We start from the raw sequence: 21,727 nt of genomic DNA, 5'->3' as shown, positions 1-21,727 counted from the left end.
AGGCTGAAATGATGATGATGATGATGACGACCTTCAGTAATGAAGAAAGTGATGAAGAAGAAGAAGAAGATTCGCTGGTAGGCTATGAGGCTATTTCAGCTACGCCCTGACGGGTAGATGAGCTGACGGGCTCAACCTGAAAGAATTCGCTAACACTAAACCTAGCCAGTGCTTCTTAAAATCTACCACCGGATCGGAATCGCGACCCACTGAGAAGATCCGGCGAGAAACTTAGTGGGCTGTGTCTATGGGTTAGAACAAACTAATTATCATCAATATTGTTAACAAAAAACCTTTTTGTTTACTTTAACATTACATATTACATTAACATTGGGTACATTTTAAATTTGTATCGAAACGCTAGTTTAAGATTGTCATATGTTCATATTCGGCATACGCTATTTCATTTGAAAACGTTTTGGATGATTTCGTAGGCAGATGGGTATAAGGCCTACTTAATGGTGAGTGGTTACTGTTACGGACATTAGAAATACCAGGTTTGTAGGGGGACAAATAGCTCTCGTCGTATCCATTTGGATCCTCCCTGTGCTTTTAAGCATTCCAAGAAGCGGTCATCGTTCTCGTCAAACTCGAATGCGACGATGGGTCAACTTAACCCATAGACATGGTGCAACTTAACCCATAGACACAAGCCACTGATTTTCTCACCGAATCTTCTCAGTGGGCCGGGATTCTGATCCGGTGGTAGACTCACCGAAACACTGCTCCTTATTTCATTAAAACAATTGGTAGCATTTGGTACCTGTGTGTGGGATTTGAAGACATAGTCGTGTCACTCGATACGATTACTTACAGCCGGCATCTAGTCCTTAAGCCAAGACGATTTTAAGTATCAAATATTTTACATTTTTATTGGAAAATCTTTAATATATCTAGAATATCTAGATATCTAGAACAAAACATGGAGTCGATTAAAAAAAATTAAATTATTCAAATATTGCCAACCCTAAAATATTTCCCCCGAAACAGAATCAATATAAATATGCCCGTACGTAACTCCGGAACGCTAAGCTCGTGTTGGAACTAATTGGGCTAATCTATCCGGAATAACTGCGTTCTATGGAAAAGGATAGTCGAACTGCCGGTGTTGTCACAAATAAACAAAAACTAAATGAGAATTTATCGATTTATTAACGTTACGATTATTCGTTTGCGCATTTGTTCGAAGGGGCTTTATTATGTTGTACTAATGCATTATTCATATTAACTTAAAAGTTCGTTATACATTAGGAATGAGCTCAATAAATTACTCCAAAGGGCTTAATTTGTAACTTTCCGCACTATTGTTTAAATTACATTCAAACTGACATGACTTTTATTTTTCCATTGCGTAGTGTTATGTCAAATAGCTTCAAACAATCAAATAAATAATTTTCAGATTTATACATTGTAAAAGATTTGCTAGCAGTTCACAACACAGATGTGCTAAAGACGAACTACCGTTTTGTCCGCACGGGTGGGTGATTTTATCCTGGCTGTTTTGTTTTTTATTGCCCCTGTAGACAGACGAGCATTGGGCGCACCTGTTGGTGAGTGGCTACCGTTGCCCATAGACTTCAGCAATGCTAGTGGCAGAGCCAAGCCACTGCCTACCGTTACACGCTCTACGCTGCAATGCAATCGTTTGTTTTCGTTTTTAGGCCCATCGTCAAACACAGCCCTTAGGCAATATCGGTACGATTCATTAAAATTATAATGCAATCTATAATACTACTAGACGATGACCGAACTTTGCTCGGTTTTAACGCCATCATGTTGTGTCTTTAAAGCGGTTAGTTGCCCTCAATTAAGAAAAATAGTATTATTATTCGCCAATAGATGTCGGGAAGAATTGATTATTAAAAACATGAATAAAACAACATTTTCTGAAAATAAATCGTAGCTAGATCGATTTACCCCCGAAATCCCCTGTATACTAAATTTTATGAAAATCGTTGGAGCCATTTCCGAGATTCAGATTATATAAATATATATATACAAGAATTGCTCGTTTAAAGTTATAAGATTTAGATTTTCGTTGTATAAGCGATTGAACTAAGTGTTTGTTGGATTTATTAAATTTATTCTTGGTTTATTGTTTACTAAAAGTGGCAACCCGAAACCACGGAAGATTGAAAGGAGGCATCGAGTTATGCGCCGGCGCATAGTTCAAATTACGAACATGGTGGGTGATTTGTACGTTTCGGGGGCTTGTCGCATTAATTGCTCCTGGTTTCCGAAGTTCAAGCAATTCTAAATAAGTATTTTTAAATTCGGAATTTTTGAACAGTATTTACAAATATTATTGTTACTTTGTAGTTTGTTTACAAGTTCTTAGGGGTATTTTCGTATATGAATGGCTATACATTATTGATGTTCATGAGTGACGTTGACCACGACAGTAAAAAGACTGATTTAAGTTGACTTTGCTTCTCAGACAGATGGTTTCGTAAAAATCAAACCCGCAAAATTATAATTTGTATAATTACTGATATTAAGACAACTTGTGGGTCCGCACGGATAGGTACCACCACTCCGCTTATTTCTGCCGTGAAGCAGTAATGGATTTCAGTTTGAAGGTAGAGGCAGCCGTTGTAAAGGCTTGTGGCGGCATGTACGATTTTTATGGGCTCCGATAACCACTTAACATTAGGTAGGGCATGAACTCGTCCACATAACTAAACAATAATGAATACATTTATCATTCACTTGTGTTAATTCAATAAATAGTATTATTTTCTTTAATAAATTGATTTAAATAACTCAATCACGTCACAGTTTTTAAATTATCCAAAAATATTGATGTAATATCCTATATTACCGGAAACACATTAAAAAAAATCATTTGAATTCGGTGCCAGTTCCAAAACTTACTTTTTTTTTTTCCCTACCTAAGCTGAGAGCCTTGATAGGCTATTTCAGCGTAACCCTAACGTTTGTAGGTGAGCTCACGGGGCTCAAACCTGATGACGTTGCTAACACGAACCCTAGCAAGAGTCGTGCTTCGCAGAATCTACCACCGGATCGGAAACGCGACCCACTGAGAAGATCCGGCGAGAAACTCAGTGGGCTGTGTCTGAGAGTTAATTTACTCGTCGAGCCCTTCGTCGCAAGCGACGGGTTCGACGAGAACGGTGACCGGTGCTTGAAGTACCTAGAAGCACCGTTAGTGGATCGGGAGGATCCGAGATGACGTGTTTTGGGCGACGTCGACTGCTTTCCATTCTGTCCGCAGGATCGGGAATGTAGTTATCGGCGGCCACGATGAGAGGGTTCTCGTGTCGTGCCGCTTTATCGAAGTGGCGCATCGACGCCGACTGCATATACTTACTGGTGGACTCTAAGTCCAGGTCGTCGTGGAGGTCGACGTTCCTGACGAACCACGGAGCTCCGACGGCTATCCTGCAAAAACGGGATTGAATGATTTGGAAGGATTTTAAGTGAGTGCGGGCCGCGTGAGCGAACACTACACTTGCATAGGTCATGACGGAGCGTATGCAAGTTTTGTAGAGTGTCGCCTTATTTCTAAGGGACATTTTACTTCTCCTACATATCATCGGGTAGAGACGTCCTAGAATGAAGGCGGCACGGTCGCGTACCGTCTTGATGTGCGGGCAGAATGTCATCCTACTGTCGAGAGTGACGCCTAAATATTTGACCTTCGGGGCCCACGGTATGGGCTGGTCGAACATCGTGATTGGGCGAATGGCGGAGGCGGAGGTGTGGACGCGCCTAGTCGGGAGAGGCAAAACTTACACTAAAACAATAAATTATATGTAATAACACGAAACATCTCGTCGTGGCCTAAAGGATGAGACGTCCGGTGCATTCGTGTTGAAGCGATGCACCGGTGTTCGAATCCCGCAGCCGGGTACCAATTTTTTTAATGAAATACGTACTCAACAAATGTTCAGGAAATGTAAATGGAAATGTAAAGGAATAACATCGTGTAATAAAAATCAAACCCGCAAAATTATAATTTGCGTAATTACTGGTGGTAGGACCTAACGTGAGTCCGTACGGGTAGGTACCACCACCCAGCCTGTTTCTGCCGTGAAGCACTAATGCGTTTCGGTTTGAAGGGTGGGGCAGCCGTTGTAACTATACTTGAGACCTTAGAACTTATATCCCAAAGTGTGTGGCGCATTTACGTTCTAGATGTCTATGGGCTCCATTAACCACTTAACACCAGATGGGCTGTGAGCTCGTCCACCAATCTAAACAATAAAAAAAGAACATCTATTCCGAATCTATAGTATTGTTTGAGACAAGTCATACTTCTGAAAAGTAGTCAAAAAATATCCGAACTATTTCTGATAACCGAACAATTTATTAGACGTAAAATTCTTATCAACACAAACAAACATCGGCTTGTATACGTATGCTTAAACAATTCGAACACAAAAATATCTATTTCATTTGACTGAATTAATTATCTGTTATAGACAGACAAAATACGGACAAAAATATCCTTGTAGTTACGAGACGTTGATTATTATTCTATCAAAACGATTGCATGAAACATCCTGTTCACGATACAGAGTGATCAATATGAGTATGTTTATATCGAACAGGAGCCCTTATGAGAACAATTCACGTTGAGATAAACATAAGCCAAATGTTTGAACGACTAATGTTTTATATTCGGTTTTGCTGTTCATTTTATGATGTTTTTTTTTTGTTTGGGACGATATTAACCCGCTTGCGACTATCCGGTGAATTTCCAGAATAATTATTAAATATTTACTAACAATCACGCCACGTTAACTGGCCCCTTGTTAAGTTCGTAAAGAACTTGTGTTACAGGTACCAGATAACGGAAATAAATGTAAAATTTTTGTTATACATATATTTAATATACATCCATAACCCTGGAAAAGACATTTTATATTTTTATCATACAAATATCTTCCCTTGGCAGAATTCGAACCCGCGATCCCCTTGTGTAGGGACCATGTCACTTACCAGACGGCCGTGGTATGTATTAAATAGTATGTATTTAACCTAATTTCTGGATATTTCAGTTCTGAAGACTTTTCAATTATATTGTGTAGAAGCTTCACGCAGACATTAGATCGAAATTCTACAGTTCACACTAATACTCATGAACGCCTTGGGGCAGTCAGGGGAAGCTTAGCCTTATTACAACCCCATCTTTTGCCCACCAGTAAAAATACTTTATTTCGTTACTTCTTTACGTTATTTTTTAAAATAAAGAAACATCTATATCTATACTAATATTATCTATATCTATACTAATATTATAAAGAGGAAAGATTTGTTTGTTTGTTTGTTTCGAATAGGCTCCGAAACTACTGGACCGATTTGAAAAATTCTTTTTCCATTAGAAGCCGACATTGTCCCTGATGAACATAGGCTACTTTTTTAATTTTTTTTTAATTTTTTTTTTTTTGGTTTCATGTGTGTTTTAATGTTTCCGAAGCGAAGCGAGGGCGGGTCGCTAGTCTCTAATAAAGATTAATTGCACCAATACGACTTAAACGTAGTAAATATATTTAGTAGATGTTCCTAGAATTCTGGTTGTAGTTTAATCAAATGTGGTTCATCTATCTTCAATGCATATAATTAAAATTGAATAGTCCGTATGTAAAACGAAAAAAAAAACATCTTTGTACTAAATTCATATGAATGTACATATGGGACGATACGACAAAAAATTATGATTTTGGGTGACTATGTTTGTTCCGCCTAATCTCCTAAGCGGCTGGATCGATTTTGAGACTTTCACTGCTCGATAGCTACTGATAATATAAGAAGTAACTTACGCTACTTTTATTCCAAATATTGGGATCTGCGTAAAAAATAAGTCATATTTGTGTTTAGCTAAATCAGATTAAAATTGGGAAGCATTCATAGTATTAGACGACTTTGCAGCATAGTGTTATGGATTCCGCTGTCATAAAACTATAGTATAAGCGTGTGTCTTCAATCAGCACTGCTTTCATGTATGTAGTATGTAAAAACTAGCGGCTAACCTTAGTCAAATTTTGTAACTTCAATTGAAAAACAGTAAGTAAATGCAATAGAGTAAGCAAAGTCGCAATACCAAAAAATCTATATACCTACATAAAAATGAATTGATGTTCGTTAGTCTCGCTAAAACTTGATAACGGCTGAACCGATTTGGTTAATTTTGGTCTTGAATTATTTGTGAAAGTCCAGAGAAGGTTTAAAAGGTAAATAAATATGAAAATGCATTTTGTTTTCCCTTTGATGTGTCGCCCGTCGGACGGATTCCTTTGTTTGTTTTAAATTTATTTTACACTAGCGACCCGCCCTTGCTTCGCTTCGCTTCGGAAACATTAAAACACTCAGGGACAATGTCGGCTTCTAATGGAAAAAGAATTTTTCAAATCGGTCCAGTAGTTTCGGAGCCTATTCGAAACAAACAAATAAACAAATCTTTCCTCTTTATAATATTAGTAAAGACAAAAGTTTAGGTCTTTTATTTATCGATTGAGGCACTACGAAGTCTGCCGGGTCAGCTAGTCAAATATAAAATAATTGCCGTGCATTTCTTTTTTTAATAAAAACTTCATCCTATTTCCCCGCGATTTTTATAGGTAATTAAAAATGACTGATTCGACAGCTCCACAAACGTACGGACAGACAAACCGAACAGTAAAAGATACTTCAAAGAGCTCGCCTCGCTTATTACAAACACGTTCGAAATTAAAAATATTGAAACAACAAACAAACGACCGACGCGTATTGTGTTTATTTGTATTACTAAGTTATATCGCGCCGCGACGAAGACGACTATCGGTAGCCGTTAACTGGAGTACGTATGAACGCGGAACTCATTGTCTAATAATAATTAATAACTGATATTATTATAAAACACGATAATTTAAAAAGAAGAAAAGTAACACGTTCTATTTTTTAAAGACTTTTTTTCATGCGACTTTTTAATAATGAAAAAAAAGTCTAAAGTAAAAAAAAATACCGTTACCGAATTACCTCAATTTAATTATTATTACGTAATACGGAACGTAATACACATGTCTTTTTTTGTCACTTTGTTTTTAAACTGTATTTTATGCTGCAAATAACTGTAACTTGTATGTACTTGTACGTAATATAATGGTAAACCTATTTTTTTTGGAATGAGCGATTACTGGTGACTCAAAAGCCTTTCCAGTTTCACCAGGACAGGTGAGCGAGCAAATGCTAAGTCAGGAGTGGTGGGATTTTCTAACAGCTGCCCGAGCGCCTCCAAAGGAGACCTAACAACTCAAGAGCAGCTGCTTCGCGTATGAATCTACTACCGGATCGGAAGCGCGGCCTGCTGAGAAGATCGGGCGAGAAACTCAGCGTGCTGATGCATAGGTTAGGTTGCACGTCGAACTCTTTGCCGAGCTTTTCCAGAGATGCGTTTCCAGAGATCCGGCTATGGAATGAGCTCCCCTCCACGGTGTTTCCCGAGCGCTATGACATGTCCTTCTTCAAACGAGGCTTGTGGAGAGTATTAAGTAAGTAGTAAGCGGTAGGCATTGGCTTGGCTCTGTCCCTGGCATTGCTGAAGTCCATGGGCGACGGTAACCACTCACCATCAGGTGGGCCGTATGCTCGTCTGCCTACAAGGGCAAAAAAAAAAAAAAAGGTCGACGAGAACGGCTACCGGACAAACTACTGTCACATGTCACGATGGGATGTCGTCATATCGTTGACAGATAAAAAATCTGAAAACACGTTCATAAAACTTGTCTTCCCATCAAAATCTTAACATATACAATTTTTTTTTTTTTTTTTCAGAAATGTAACACGTCTCTATTCGTATTTTATGCGCAAAATTATCGACGTACAAACGTCATACAACGTAAATATTTATGTGTTTAGGCAACATTTGAATGGTGTAAATGTTTTATTTTATTTTATTTCAGTTCTTGTCTATCTTTTATATACATATAAATTTGTTATTTATTAATGCCCAGTATATTTTTGTGAGATTACGCTACGTTCATGCGTTACAAAATTTTGTATTTTGCTTTACTGCTATTTTACTTTATGTAGCTTTACTTAGAAAAAAAAACCGTTTTAAATCTTAATGTAGGTGAAGATTTTTGTTCTAGAAAATTTGATGAATTCATTGATTTACGAAAACAATAAACATACTTGACCCGGATTTGGGATTTAATCTCGCGTTAACGAAATAATTAAATTAAAAACATATACGCATGATAAACCACAAGCCAAACAAAAAAAAAAAACATTTTTAGTAAACAAAAACTTTTAAAATAGTATTAAAATGAAACAATTCGTTGAAACTTTACGACTCATTAAGTCGTAAAACAAAATATTAAATTTGCCGAAATTACGTAGTAAAGTCAAACGCCATCCCAATATCTTGAGCTATTACTCTTCGATTGTTTGTTTTCGTTGCGATCGACTGTAACAGTTTTTGTTTTACTTTTAAGGTTCCGTACACGAATTGTAAAATACGTTTTAAACTCGTCACTCTATGAAAGAAATAAGTTTGAAGATGAAATAAAGTAGTTTCTTCCCAGGCGGTATTTTAGGACACTGTTGATAGTAAATCTATATATTAATACGTGAAGCAAAAACTTTGTATGCCTTTTTACGTAAATTGCGCGCACGGAGGAGTATGAAATTTTCTACACTTATAGAGAATATAGAGAAGAAGTGCACAATGCTAATATTTTTTTAAATAATGCATAAAAGATCCATTAAATCAATAAAGAAAACATTACACACACTACATACCATGTAGGTATTTGACGCACACACGCATGCACACTATTTATTGTCAAACTTTTGTTCTTGACTTGATTAAAATTAAATGTTGGTCTTTATTAATATTTTTTATAGAGTAGCCTTGGCGAAATTTGTGATTATAGAAGTATAAAATACAATCATAATAGTGTACAAACTTACAATTCCAATTATTAATTATAGTCGAATTTCGACTACTGCGGGACCTCTAGTAAATTTAAATTTAAGAATAAACCGGGAGTCTTAGATATTAGGGAGACTTATATAATTCATATCTCCAGGTGGGTGGTGGCATTTACGTTTTGATGTCTATAAGCTCCGATAACCATTTAACACCAAGTCGGGTATGAGTTTATTCACCCGTCTAAGGAAAGAAAAACAAAAATAATTATTGAAGTCTATGAACCGCAAAACAGCGCTATTATTAACGACCAAAAAAATTGAAAATGACGACGCACCATGTATATGAGCATATAGAGTATCTTGAGATAAATCAAAAATGAAATTGCGATTCTATCAAAATTAATTGTACATTTCTTTGTTATTGTCCTTGTAGGCAGAAGAGCATACGGTCCACCTGATAGTGAATGGCTACCGTCGCACATGGACGTCAACAATGACAAATGCCAGCTAATAAGTGTCGATGGTAAAGACTCAAAAACTTCAACTTTGGCATGAAAATTTCTGACGACATTAACAAGGTAAATACGAGTAAATTAGTTTGCATTTTCTTTCTTCGAGATATGGTCTGTTTTCGATTGTCATAAACTTAATCTAATAGAGAGAACCCTTTAAAACGCTTCGTCCGTTACGCACTTCGCTTGTTTGCTTTCGATCGGGCACTCGAAATAGACGTTTTGTTTATGAAGGCGTGAGAATAAGAAAGGGCATGTCAACGTTGAATTATGACCGGGATACCAGATGACCCAAAACAGGATGCGAATACCTATAATTTTTTCTATGCCTCCTGATGATAAAGAGTAGCAGTATTGATGAAATTAGTTTGGTAATTATAAATAAAACTTAAGATATTTTTTTTTTTAGTTATCTGGTCTGGTTTTCTGTCCTAGTGAATGCCCCCACTCACTTAGAGATATGTATAAACTTCAATGTTAGTCGCGACTGAAATAGGATCTTGGCACAGAATGTTCACCTGCGGAACCCCCCCTACCTTTTTCGAGTTCTATTTGACTAGGATCGGCCGTTGAGCGAAAGTGCAGGAGAGTCGTTTGGTGGGCGGGCTTTTAACTTCTACGGCCGTGGATTTTAGGGTCTTCGAACACTGAATATCACAGACCCGCGTACCACGGGAACCTCACAGCATTGTCGACCTTGGCTTCGACTCACAATATGCCCTAACACCAGTTTTTTTTTATTGCATAGATGGGTGGACGAGCTCACAGCCCACCTGGTGTTAAGTGGTTACCGGAGCCCATAGACATAGCAAATACCGCCACCCACCTTAAGATATGAGTTCTAAGGTCTCAGTATAGTTACAACGGCTGCCCCACCCTCCAAAATGAAACACATTACTGCTTCACTGTAGAAATAGGCAGGGCGGTGGTACCTACCCGTGCGGACTCACATGAGGTCCTACCACCAACAATTCAATTACCGATCAAAACCAGGTAGTGTCTGCTTATTTCGTTATAAAATCCTATAAAATCCCTCGCATTATTTTAATTCTAGCAACCCAAAGGATTGTGGTTGATAGGTGGCCCGCCCGTCCGATTAGCTTATGACAGCGGTAAGTAACCGACTTAAGGTATTCATTATATAAATAAACAATACCAAAAATGGCTTATTGGCTGTTCCATTTAAGTTTTCCTTCATGCAAGTTCCGTTGAAGTTTCTGGGTTCTAAATAATAAAACGCCTGATGTCCTCGTATAGAGCGATGCGACTTTGCTGATATTCAAATATCGCATGTAAGTAGGCACTAATAAAACACGTAGTTAAATTATGTTTACGAATGGCTTTCAAGGTGAAGGAACAACATAACCTAATAGAAATCAAACCCGTAAACATTGTTATTTGCGTAAGCACTGTACAGTTAAGACATACATATAGGTGGTATAGTTTTAGGTCACGTTCTTGCGGATCCATCAGATCGAATAACCGTTGCATTGGACGCCCTCAGCTCTAACACTAGGAGCCGGCTTAGGGACCCCGGTAACCGTACTCGTCGCAATCGGCAAAGGGTTCGTTGTGCAACCTAACCCATGCATCAGCCCGCTGAGTTTCTCGCCGGGTCTTCTCAGCGGGTCACGATTCCGATCCGGTAATAGATTCATCCGCGAAGCAGCTGCTGTCGAGTTGTTAGGTGTCCAGGCGCACGGGCAGCTGTTATCTAATCCCACACCTCTTCGCTGAGCCTTTGCACGCCCACCTGTCCTAATGAAACTGGAAAGGCCACAGGGCCACCAGTAATCTATCAATAATAAACAAAAAAGTTTTAGGTAGAGACTTGGCTCTACATCTGGCATCATTGACATCTGTGAGCAACGGTAACCACTCACCATCTGATGGGCCGTAAGCTCGTCTGCCTGCAAACTATTATTTATTCTCGACTGATGCGGAACCTCGAACCATTTATCAGTAGTCTTTTTGAGAGCTTTTAAATAGAAAAATACATAATAACTACATAATCGATTTAAATAAGCGTCAGTGATTTCTTGGAAAGTTCAATCTCACACATATATTTCGCTAGAATATAATAATAGAAAGAAAGAGAGAGAGAGAAAGAGAGAAGAGTTAAACTAAGAAAGATAGTGAACAATATCACATCACTATTATTTTGTATGATTTTGATAGATTCGCATCCCACTCAAATCAAGACCACAACATTCCCGTAACATATTTTCAGCGTCTCTACTAAACGCACGATTGGTAACCAAAAATAAAATGCTTAATTTTAACGACAGCTCGTAACGATAATGTTTTTGACAGAAACTAGATAAGGATGTTACCACGTGCACTTCAAGCACGCATCTGCATCGAGCAGCTTGCAATTTGTAAAATGTCGTTGCTTTAAGCTTTTTACTATAACATTGGGCACTCTATACGTCATACCGGATCCTCCCGAGACATTAACGGTGCTTTTAGGTACAACAAGCACCGGTCACCATCTTCGTCAAACCTGTCACTTGCGACGAAGAACTCGATGAGTGAATTAACCCATAGACACAGTCCACTGAGTTTCTCGTCGGATCTTCTCAGTGGGTCGCGATTCCGATCCGGCGGTAGATTCTGCGAAGCACTGCTCTTGCTAGGGCCAGTGTTAGCAACACTCCCTTAGAGCCCCGTGAGCTCACCTACACGTAAAGAAGAAGCTGGAATAGCATCTCAAGGCTATTAGCATAGGTAGGGGAAGAAAATGCACTCAAGGAAGGCTGACTTATAAACCTAGCAATACAGAACCCATTGAGTTTCTCGCCGGATCTTCTTAGTGGGTCGCGATCCCGATGGTAGGTACAGCGATGGATTGCTCATGCTAGGGCTAGTGTTCCTCCCAGGTTGATAGCTCACAGCCCTCAGATAAGCTAACCGCGCGTAGCTGGAATAGCACTTTAGGCTACTAGTAATTATATATATAGTTAGGGGGAAAACTATACCGTTTCAAGAGGTAGAGTTTTATTTATTTAAATTACATGTGTAGAAAAGTAAAAATTTAAGTAATGTGTAATCATACAAAACTAATGTTTGTGGTTTTTTATAAATGTTTTACGTTGACCAAGTGAATGGTGTTCCGAAAATTTTCAAGACATCCCATGACAATAGATCAGGTTATGACGTCACTTTTTTTATCTTATACTAAGTTGAAACGCAACGCAAGGCAACTGAGTCCACTATGGTCGAATGTACTCGTAACGCTTCCAACCGCCAGACCTGGAAGCGCATTGCCTGGAGGGCGGTTGTCGGGAGCATGGGCGACCTAACAGGTCCTACTGCACATACAGCGTCAACGCAACCACGACCACTCTGACAAGAGTGTCCGACTGAGAAGAAGAAGTTGAAACGATGACATAGGCCGTAATTTACAATACTTCAATCAAAATTCAAAATGCTAATAACGGACTATCCAATTTTTGAACTAATACAATTTTATCATTCGCAAGTTATGATACCGATAAAAAGGCCATATGTGAACTCGAAATATAACTGTCTAAATTTTCAAGTAGGTTCGAGATTAGTGGAAGTCGAGACGACGCAAAAAAATCAGCAATTATTCTTAATATTCCGAGCCCTTGAAAGCTCAAAGTTAAAATATATTATCTTAAAACCCCGATTTTTTTGCATTTCATAAATCAAAAATGGCGACAAAATTGGAATTAGTTGTTTAAAAATATCGATTCTTGTTCTAATAGCCAACTTAAAACCTTATCCTCTTTTCTGTACGATTACGAGAATTATTAAGAAGTAACTATATATTCATAATTCTGAGGGTGAATTAATCATTATTGCCACTTCGATCTAATTTTTTGACAACCTCTAGAGGCTATCGCCTAAATAGGCCCACTTACTACAGAAGTATTTATAAAATATATGTATTTTTATTGCCCTTTGTTACGCGGTCCACCTGATGGTAAGTGGTCACCGTTGCTCATGGACTTCAGCAATGCCAGGGGCAGAGCCAAGCCGCTGCCTACCGTTAAATATAGTATTAAATACAGTAGTAGTATAGTTGTATTATTAAATATAGTATTTATGCGATAGTTTTCTATACAGCTATCACCTCAGACATTGACGATAACAGTGACATTATCAGATATAAGTATCCGTGAACACTGTGAATGTGTTCAGGGAATTTAACTTAAATTGATTACGTCACATTCATCGAGCACGTGATGGGTCAATTAAAAATAAATAATAGTTTAAAAAAACTAACAAAATATGCTTTTATAGAAAATCCAACTAAGAAATAGAAAATAAATTTTAATAAATTTGATTTAAAAATAGTGTATGAAGAAATGATTTTATTCTAAAAAAGCGTGGGGCGCTTTTCAGGATATTATCAAAATAACCCTTCTACTCATATCTGTTTATAACATATTTATAACTACTGTTACCAAGCACCCCACGCTTTTTTTTTTACAATAAAATCATTTTTTATTACACTATTTTTAATTCAAATTTATTAAAATTTATTCCCTAATTTGTAGTTGGGTTTTCTATAAAAGCGTATTTTGTTAGTTTTTTTTAAACTATTATTTATTTATCATTTTTTAGCTGAATTTAAATTTTCTCATTATTATTTTTTCATTACTTTTTTTAATATTGAATTGTCCTCGGTCCTTAATAAGTATACCGAATTTCGAGTTAATCCGACGTTTTGAAGGGGGTCAAAATCATGTTCAAAGATTCCGTTACATACATACGTCTGTAGCTGATAAAAGCGTATTAAAAAATTGTATTTTTTTTTATTGCCCTTGTAGGCAGACGAGCACACGGCCCACCTGATGGTGAGTGGTTACCGTCGCCCATGGACTTCAGCAATGCCAGGGGCAGAGCCAAGCCGCTGCCTACAAAATTACTTTAATTATTAATTATTTCGCTCCAAGGCCGCCGCCGTAACGAAACAAGACCTCACACAGTAATTAGTTGAAGCTTGAAACAACAACACGGGGAACTTCGAGTGGCACATAACAGCATTAATACTTTTTCTGTATGTCGGCTAATTACCACAAAAAATGTCGCCCACCCCGGCTTAGATCATCAATCTACATTGACGTGTTCGCGTCCTACGGCTCTTGACGATCGCCAAGCTATTAAAACATGTGTTACGAAAACTAAACTATGAATACGTTGGCTGTAAACGTTGTTTTTGCGAAAAGAATCCTACTGCCTATATCTATATATTAATACGTGAAGTAAAAACTTTGTATCCCTTTTAAGGAAAATTGCGCGGACGGAAGAGTATGAAATTTTCCACACATATAGAGAACATAGAGAAGAAGTGCACAATGCTAATATTTTTTCAAAATAATGCATAAAAGATACATTAAATCAATAAAGAAAACATTACACACACTACATACCATGTATCTGACGCACACACGCATGCATACTATTTATTGTCAAACTTTTGTTCTATACGTCTGTTGTCAAATTGAGAATAGAATGTGGTTTGTCTTTGTTAATATTTTTTATAGTGTAGTCTTGGCGAAATTTGTGATTATAGAAGTATAAAATATATTCTTAATAGTGTACAAAGCTACAATTCCAATTAATTACAGTCGAATTTCGACTACTGCGGGACCCCTAGTAGATTTAAATTGTCAAAACAGTTCAATAACTATTTTGACGCTACTTTTGTTAAAATAAACTTTGTACGTCCAATTTTTTTTTATTTCAACACACTACCAGAGAGAATTTTTACTGGTGGTAGGACCTCTTATGAGTTTGCGCGGGTAGGGGTCACCACCCTGCCTATTTCTGCCGTGAAGCAGTAATGCGAGGGGTGGGGCAGCCGTTGTAACTATACTTGAGACCTTAGAACTGATATCTCAAGATGGGTGACGCATTTACGTTGTAGATGTCTATGGACTCCAGACTTAACACCAGGTGGGATGTAAGCTCGTCTACTCATATAAACAAACAAAAAAAAAGAATAAGAAAAGATTTAAAAAAAATCATGAAAATTATTTGTTATTATGAAGAAAAAAACCACGTGACTTATTAGTTTGGTTACAAAGTAACAAAACGTTTTTCTGTTTAGTATTTTTGCATACGTTCGAACGTTGAATCTACATTGCTTGTCAATCAGCACGCGGTTCGTGTTCGCATCCACATCCGACGATGGATGGACGAATGAACACCATTCAACGAAACACGCCGAGACTATCGCCGGCGTTCTGTTGGACGCATACCGACACCCGTCTGTGTATCTATATTGTAGCGATAACCAACATCGATTATAGCTTTGACAAAATCGCAATAGCGTATGCTTGAAATGTAGGAGCTTTTTTTCTTTCCTTCCTAAGCTGATAGATAGCCTTGAGAGGCTATTTCAGCGTAACCTTAACTAGTATGTGAGCTCACGGGGCTCAAACCGGAGTGATGCTAACACTGACCCTAGCAAGAGCAGTGCTTCGCAGAATCTACCACCGGTTCGGAAACGCGACCCACTGAGAAGATCCGGCGAGAAACTTAGTGGGCTGTGCCTTGGGTTAAATCGCTCGTCGAGCCCCTTGCCGCAAGCGACGGGTTCGACGAGGACGGTGACCGGTGCTTGTGGTACCTAAAAGCACCGTTAATGGATCGGGAGGATCCGTAATGACGTGTTTTGGGCGACGTCCACTGTTTACCATTCGGTCTACAGGATCGGGTATGTGTAGGAGCTGTTCGGAAGCAAATTAAAATGTTTTTTTCCCCTACCTATTTGCTGGTAGCCTAAGGGGCTATTCCAGCTACGCCCGGACGGGTGGGTAGGTGAGATCACGACTCAACCCGAAAGAATTTACTAATACTAGCTCTAGCAAGAGCAGTGTTTCGCAGAATCTACCACCGGATCGAAATCGCGACCCACTGAGAAGATCCGGCGAGAAATTTAGTGGGCTGAGTCTAGTCGGCTCGTCAAACTCTTCGTCTTAATCGACAAAATCGACGAGGATGGTCACCGGTTTGTAAAGCACCGAAAGTGGATTCGGGGGTTCCGACAAGATATGTTTCGGGCAACAGCGACTTTGCTTTGGCCCGTCGCCTGTGTCAGATAAGTAATTAACGGCGGCCACAATATGAGTATTATCGTGTCGCGCCGCTCCGCACGGGTAGGTACCACCGCCCCGCCTATTTCTGCCGTGAAGCAGTAATGCGTTTCGGTTTGAAGGGTGGGGCAGCCGTTGTGACTATACTGAGACCTTAGAACTATATCTCAAGGTGTGTGGCGCATTTACGTTGTAGATGTCTATGGGCTCCAGTAACCACTTAACACCAGGTGGGCTGTGAGCCCGTCCACACATCTAAGCAATAAAAAAATAAAAAATCATACACCGAAATTCGAAATATAGTTTATTTGTTTAATGTCGTCGCAAAGTCGTAACTGGGAAAAAGGTAAGTTATATAAGGGTATGTTCTTATGATAATTATTGATTTTCATGTGCACAATTTATTTTAATCTCATTTTTTATTTATTAGAAAACCAATTTTAGTATTTCGTTTTGTTGTAACTACATAGGTACATCTGCTTTTTTCCAATAGCCAAATTTAGAAAGTTATAGATACTACATCACACACACACAGCTTCAAGATTTCAAAATTCGCAAATCATCTAGCTTACTTGACAACGTTTTCTTCTAAGGCTTTTAAAATGCTGTAAAAATAATAAATAAATTGCCATTTGGCATTTTTAAGCGGTTCCCGGAGCCCACCCACCTTGAGAAACGAAGCAGAATTTTGCATAGTTGACATTTAAAAAAAAAAGTTCATTGTAAAAAATAGTCGCATACTTCCCATTTCGAATAGACATTTTTTTTACACATTATAACAAGTACGGCTAGAAATTATCTACGTAAGTTGATTGTATTCTTTCGATAAATGTAACGATTAATTATAATGTTGCTTCTTTAATCTGATATAAATCGATTTCGTGAACAATAAATAATAAAAAAAACCTTAAATACATATATTACAATGCTTCAATTATTTTTGTTAAATGTTGCTTTTAAATTGTATTTAATGGTTCATGGTTGAGTAACATAAAACAAGAATGTAAGTTTTTGACTGGTGGTAGGACCTCTTGTGAGTCCGCACGGGTAGGTACCACCGCCCTGCCTATTTCTGCCGTGAAGCAGTAATGCGTTTCGGTTTGAAGGGTGGGGCAGCCGTTGTAACTATACTGAGATCTTAGAACTTATATCTCAAGGTGGGTGGCGCATTTACGTTGTAGATGTCCACGGGCTCCTGTAACCACTTAACACCAGGTGGGCTGTGAGCTCGTCCACCCATCTAAGCAATAAAAAAAAAGTAGATACATACATGTGTAAGAAGAGCATACAAGAATGTAACTATGTAAGTCTGTACATGAGGTATACGACAAAGGGAAGATTTTCCACCGAGCGGGTGATATTGCTCGGTAGACCGACGGTCCGAATGTTGTTGTTCGGAACTTGTACCTAGTCAGGTCATAAATTCTGTCACATGTTTAATGTAAAATAATTGAAACAAGTTTATTCATTATGTAACCATTCATATACCAAAATGAACTTAACAAAACATAGATTCTTATGACACTAAAGTTTATTCAAAATGACCTCCGTGATTTTGAATACAGGCCTTCAATCTGCGCGGCCAGTCGTCTATCGCAGCACGATCGAGGTCCATGTCAATATCGGCGGCTGCCTTAATCAAGGATGTCTTGAGTGACTCCAAATTGGGATGAGGCTTTGAGCACGCCTTTTCCTCCAAGTGTTGCCATATCTTGTAATCTAACGGATTCAAATCTGGACTGGAGGAGGGCCAGTCTTCGTGCCGGATGAAGTCGATTTCACGCGCTGCCAGCCCTTCTTGTGTGCTCTTCGCTCTATGAGCTGGCGCCGAATCTTGTTGTAATACGCAGTGCCTGTTATTGAACATGGTATGAGAAACAGGTTCCACAAGGTTCGTCAGGACTGTATTTTGATACACAACTGCATTCGTTTTTACACCTTTCTCACAAAAATGTACCTCTGTTAAGCCCCAATAAGAAACTCCCAACCATACCATGAGCGAGGATGGAAAATGACCTCGTTGGACACGCGGAATACGGTTGCTCGCTTCTTCACTACTGTGTGCGTACACCTTATCATTTTGTTTGTTGTAGCTCTCTTCTACGGTAAAAATTTTTTCATCCGAAAAAAGATTTTCCCGATATTTTTTTCCCGCGTACTGCTTCAACAAAGCGCGGCATCTCTTCAGTCTCAGGTCCATTAGAGGAGCATTCAAACGATGTCCTGTTTTTCTTCGATATGCCCGAAGCCCTAAGTCTTCATTTAACACCCTTTTCACCGTGGTTCTGCTTAACCCCATCTGAAGGGCCAACAGTTTCTGCTTACGTTTGGGATTTCTTTGAATTCACGCCTTCACAGCTTTTATCACTGCTGGAGTCCTAACAGGCCGAGGGCGACCACTTCTTGACCTGTCATCTACACTAGAGTCTTCATTGTATCGTTTGATGGTACGATAAACGAATCTTTTGGTTATATTCAAATTTTTCAGTATGTTCAAAATTTGAATTGGCGCGTAACCGCAACGATGCAACGCATTAACTGCAACACGGTCTTCTTTAAGCGTCCACTCCATATTTAAAAATGAGTAAAATTCTAAAAGTATACATTTTTATTTTCATGAACAATTCGAAATTCGAATTCAACTAATTTTTTTGTGGCCAGCATTCTAAAAGAAAAGTTTTTACTGTGTGACAATACTTATGACCTGACTAGGTATATATGCAAGCTTATCTTGAAAATGTCGTATGCGAGATTCAGGTATCTGTCAAATATTTTGTGTGTTCTAATTTTTTTTCTTTCTACCTAGTCTTGGGAAGCTATTTCATCTTCACCCTAACATGACGGGGCTCAAACCGGGAGTGTTGCTAACACTGGCCCTAGCAAGAGCAGTGCTTCGCAGAATCTATCACCGGATCGGAAACGCGACCCACTGAGAAGATCCGGCGAGAAACTGAGTGGGCTGTCTATGGGTTAATTTACTCGTAGAGCCCTTCGTCGCAAGCGACGAGTTCGGCGAGGGCGGTGACCGGTGCTTGAGGTACCTAAAAGCACCGTTAATGGACAGGGAGAATCCGTAATGACGTGTGTGTTCTATGATGGCTACCCGCCACATATGTGTGATCAATTTGTATCTTTAACAGCTATACATTCAAGACAATTGGAATTAGAATTTGGAAATTGTATATACCTATAGGCTACACGAAAAAATTTGAAGTTTTAAGCATGAATCAAAATTGGACCGCTATATATTCGTAAGAAAAGGTGGAAAAAAATGGTTTAATCTTTTGCTAATAATATTTTATTTTCCAAAAATTCACTTTGAATCCGAACGTTCTTAGAATCACTACAGAACAACAGAAACTTTTGCTGCGCATCATATTTTTTTTAACTAACGAAAGAGTTCCACTTAATTTAATGAAAACATAGCATCGCATTTAGTTTCGTGTAAGTGTAATCTCTCTGTGAAATAATAATCTATTGCTAATGTATTCACAAAAATCATTGTAGCTTAGACTTATGATTTAAAATTTAAATTTTTTTTGTTAAGGAAGGCTTAAAAGAGCTTTTTCATACTACAGGACTACTGTTCAACGGGTATTTATCGAGATTTTCACATTTAATGAGTTCCCAATATTTTGGTACCAGCATCATGATCACGGGTAGACTTCTTAAATGTATTAAAACTCGATAACAGTGTTTATAATGTAGATAGCCCGAGAAAGCTTAACAATTTGAAACCTTCTTATGTTTCTACAATCAGTTTTCTTGTAGAATCAAATTGAGTTTAATAATTTAGAATTAAACATAAATTTAAAAAATTAAGCAATAATGTTATTAAATTCTCTAAATTTCATATTTATCATTAATATTTGTGTATTGACACGCGCACGCAAAAAACAATTTAATTTTATCTAATGCAATGCTCAGGGTACAATTTAATATTTAAAAAAAAAACAACAACAACAACTTACACATATGTATCTCATCGCCGAGCAAAAATCAACAACGGCTTCACCATAAACAACAAATATAGATAATCTATTCATTTAGGTACATTAACACGTTTCTTTCAGCTGATTAAGAAATGACGCCGATAGATGTAGCGATCGGTGTCAGACAATCGCATTTTCTTCGATAATAATCTAGTAATGTAATGATAAACTGACCGTCGTTTTGCCTCGGCTGCTGCCACTCGCCCCGCCACTCTTGTCCCTCCATCACATTTCCTCACCGGTGACCGATTATTTTTTCAACGCGACACGATAAATCAGTTTTCTGAGCGCTAAATCAAGTGCGCGCGCGCAGCCTTTGGCGCTAAGCGAGCGTTTCTGTCGTCAGCGCCCGTCGCCGCTTCAGACGTACGCCCCGGACCGCCCACCGCCCAATCGCAGTCGCTTTTATTCCCATCTCTATTTATTTTCGGTGGAATTATATACTGCGCTGTTTGCCACCTGAGTTCTGTAGGTACGTCGAAAAAAAAAAATACCGTTTGATTTAATAACGTTTAAGTACATGCAAGTCGCTCACTGGCCGGTTTGAGAATTACCAGATACGAAATGTTATTGTTACTAAAGCATTCTATGTAGGTTGCATGTTTAATTCGGACGGTTTGTTGCTATAGTTTAGCTACCTACGCTGTGTCAGTTCTGGGAATCGACTTTTTTTTTTTTTTTCGAAGTGTTGAAACAAAATTAATTGTTAATGCGTCTGGGAAATGAAGGCGTGTAAATATTATATGCTAGTATGCGAGCAAAGGCTCCGTAGACAGTCTCCGACGTCTAGCAGTCGACGTTTCACTAAATTATGATACATTTTTCATTGCAGAATTTTAAATAAATCGGACATTCTATTATAATTTTTTCATCAGACTATATATTACAGACTAAATAATGAATTAGTGTTAATATTACACATTTGTAAATTTCAGTGCAGTCTGTTGGATGATATGTTTAAATAATACAGGCAAACAAAAATAAAAAGAGTATACCTAAACTTACTAGTATGCGCACGCGGTTCCACATTTCTGCATTAGCATATAACTTTTTTTTAGTTATTCTTACATTGGAACCAATAGAACAAAGAGAAGATCCTCCACACCCATCCCGTGGATATTCTTGTTCTAAACTCGTATTATAAGCTTCTAAAATCATCTTCTAAAGTCACGTTTTTCCCGGATTTCTTGTATTTTCCTATAGCCATCGCTACAGACTATACTCGAATACAGATAGACCTAAAAACGAGACCTTAAATTTCACTAAAGAATACACA

At 38.2% G+C, this 21,727-nt stretch overlaps 1 protein-coding gene across 1 annotated transcript in view; it reads right to left on the bottom strand.

The window, feature by feature from the left end:
* Positions 1-20,910, bottom strand: part of LOC101746193 (T-box transcription factor TBX1) — a 48,579-nt gene extending 27,669 nt beyond the window's left edge. The window contains exon 1 of the mRNA XM_038016300.2: positions 20,626-20,910. Coding sequence (XP_037872228.1) covers positions 20,626-20,677 — 52 coding nt within the window. The 5' untranslated portion in view covers positions 20,678-20,910. The remainder of the gene's footprint in view (positions 1-20,625) is intronic.
* Positions 20,911-21,727: the final 817 nt, after the last annotated feature.

Source organism: Bombyx mori, chromosome 16, assembly GCF_030269925.1.
Source record: "Bombyx mori chromosome 16, ASM3026992v2".
In the NCBI taxonomy this organism is placed as follows: domain Eukaryota; kingdom Metazoa; phylum Arthropoda; class Insecta; order Lepidoptera; family Bombycidae; genus Bombyx; species Bombyx mori.
This window is presented reverse-complemented; position numbering and strand designations above follow the sequence as displayed.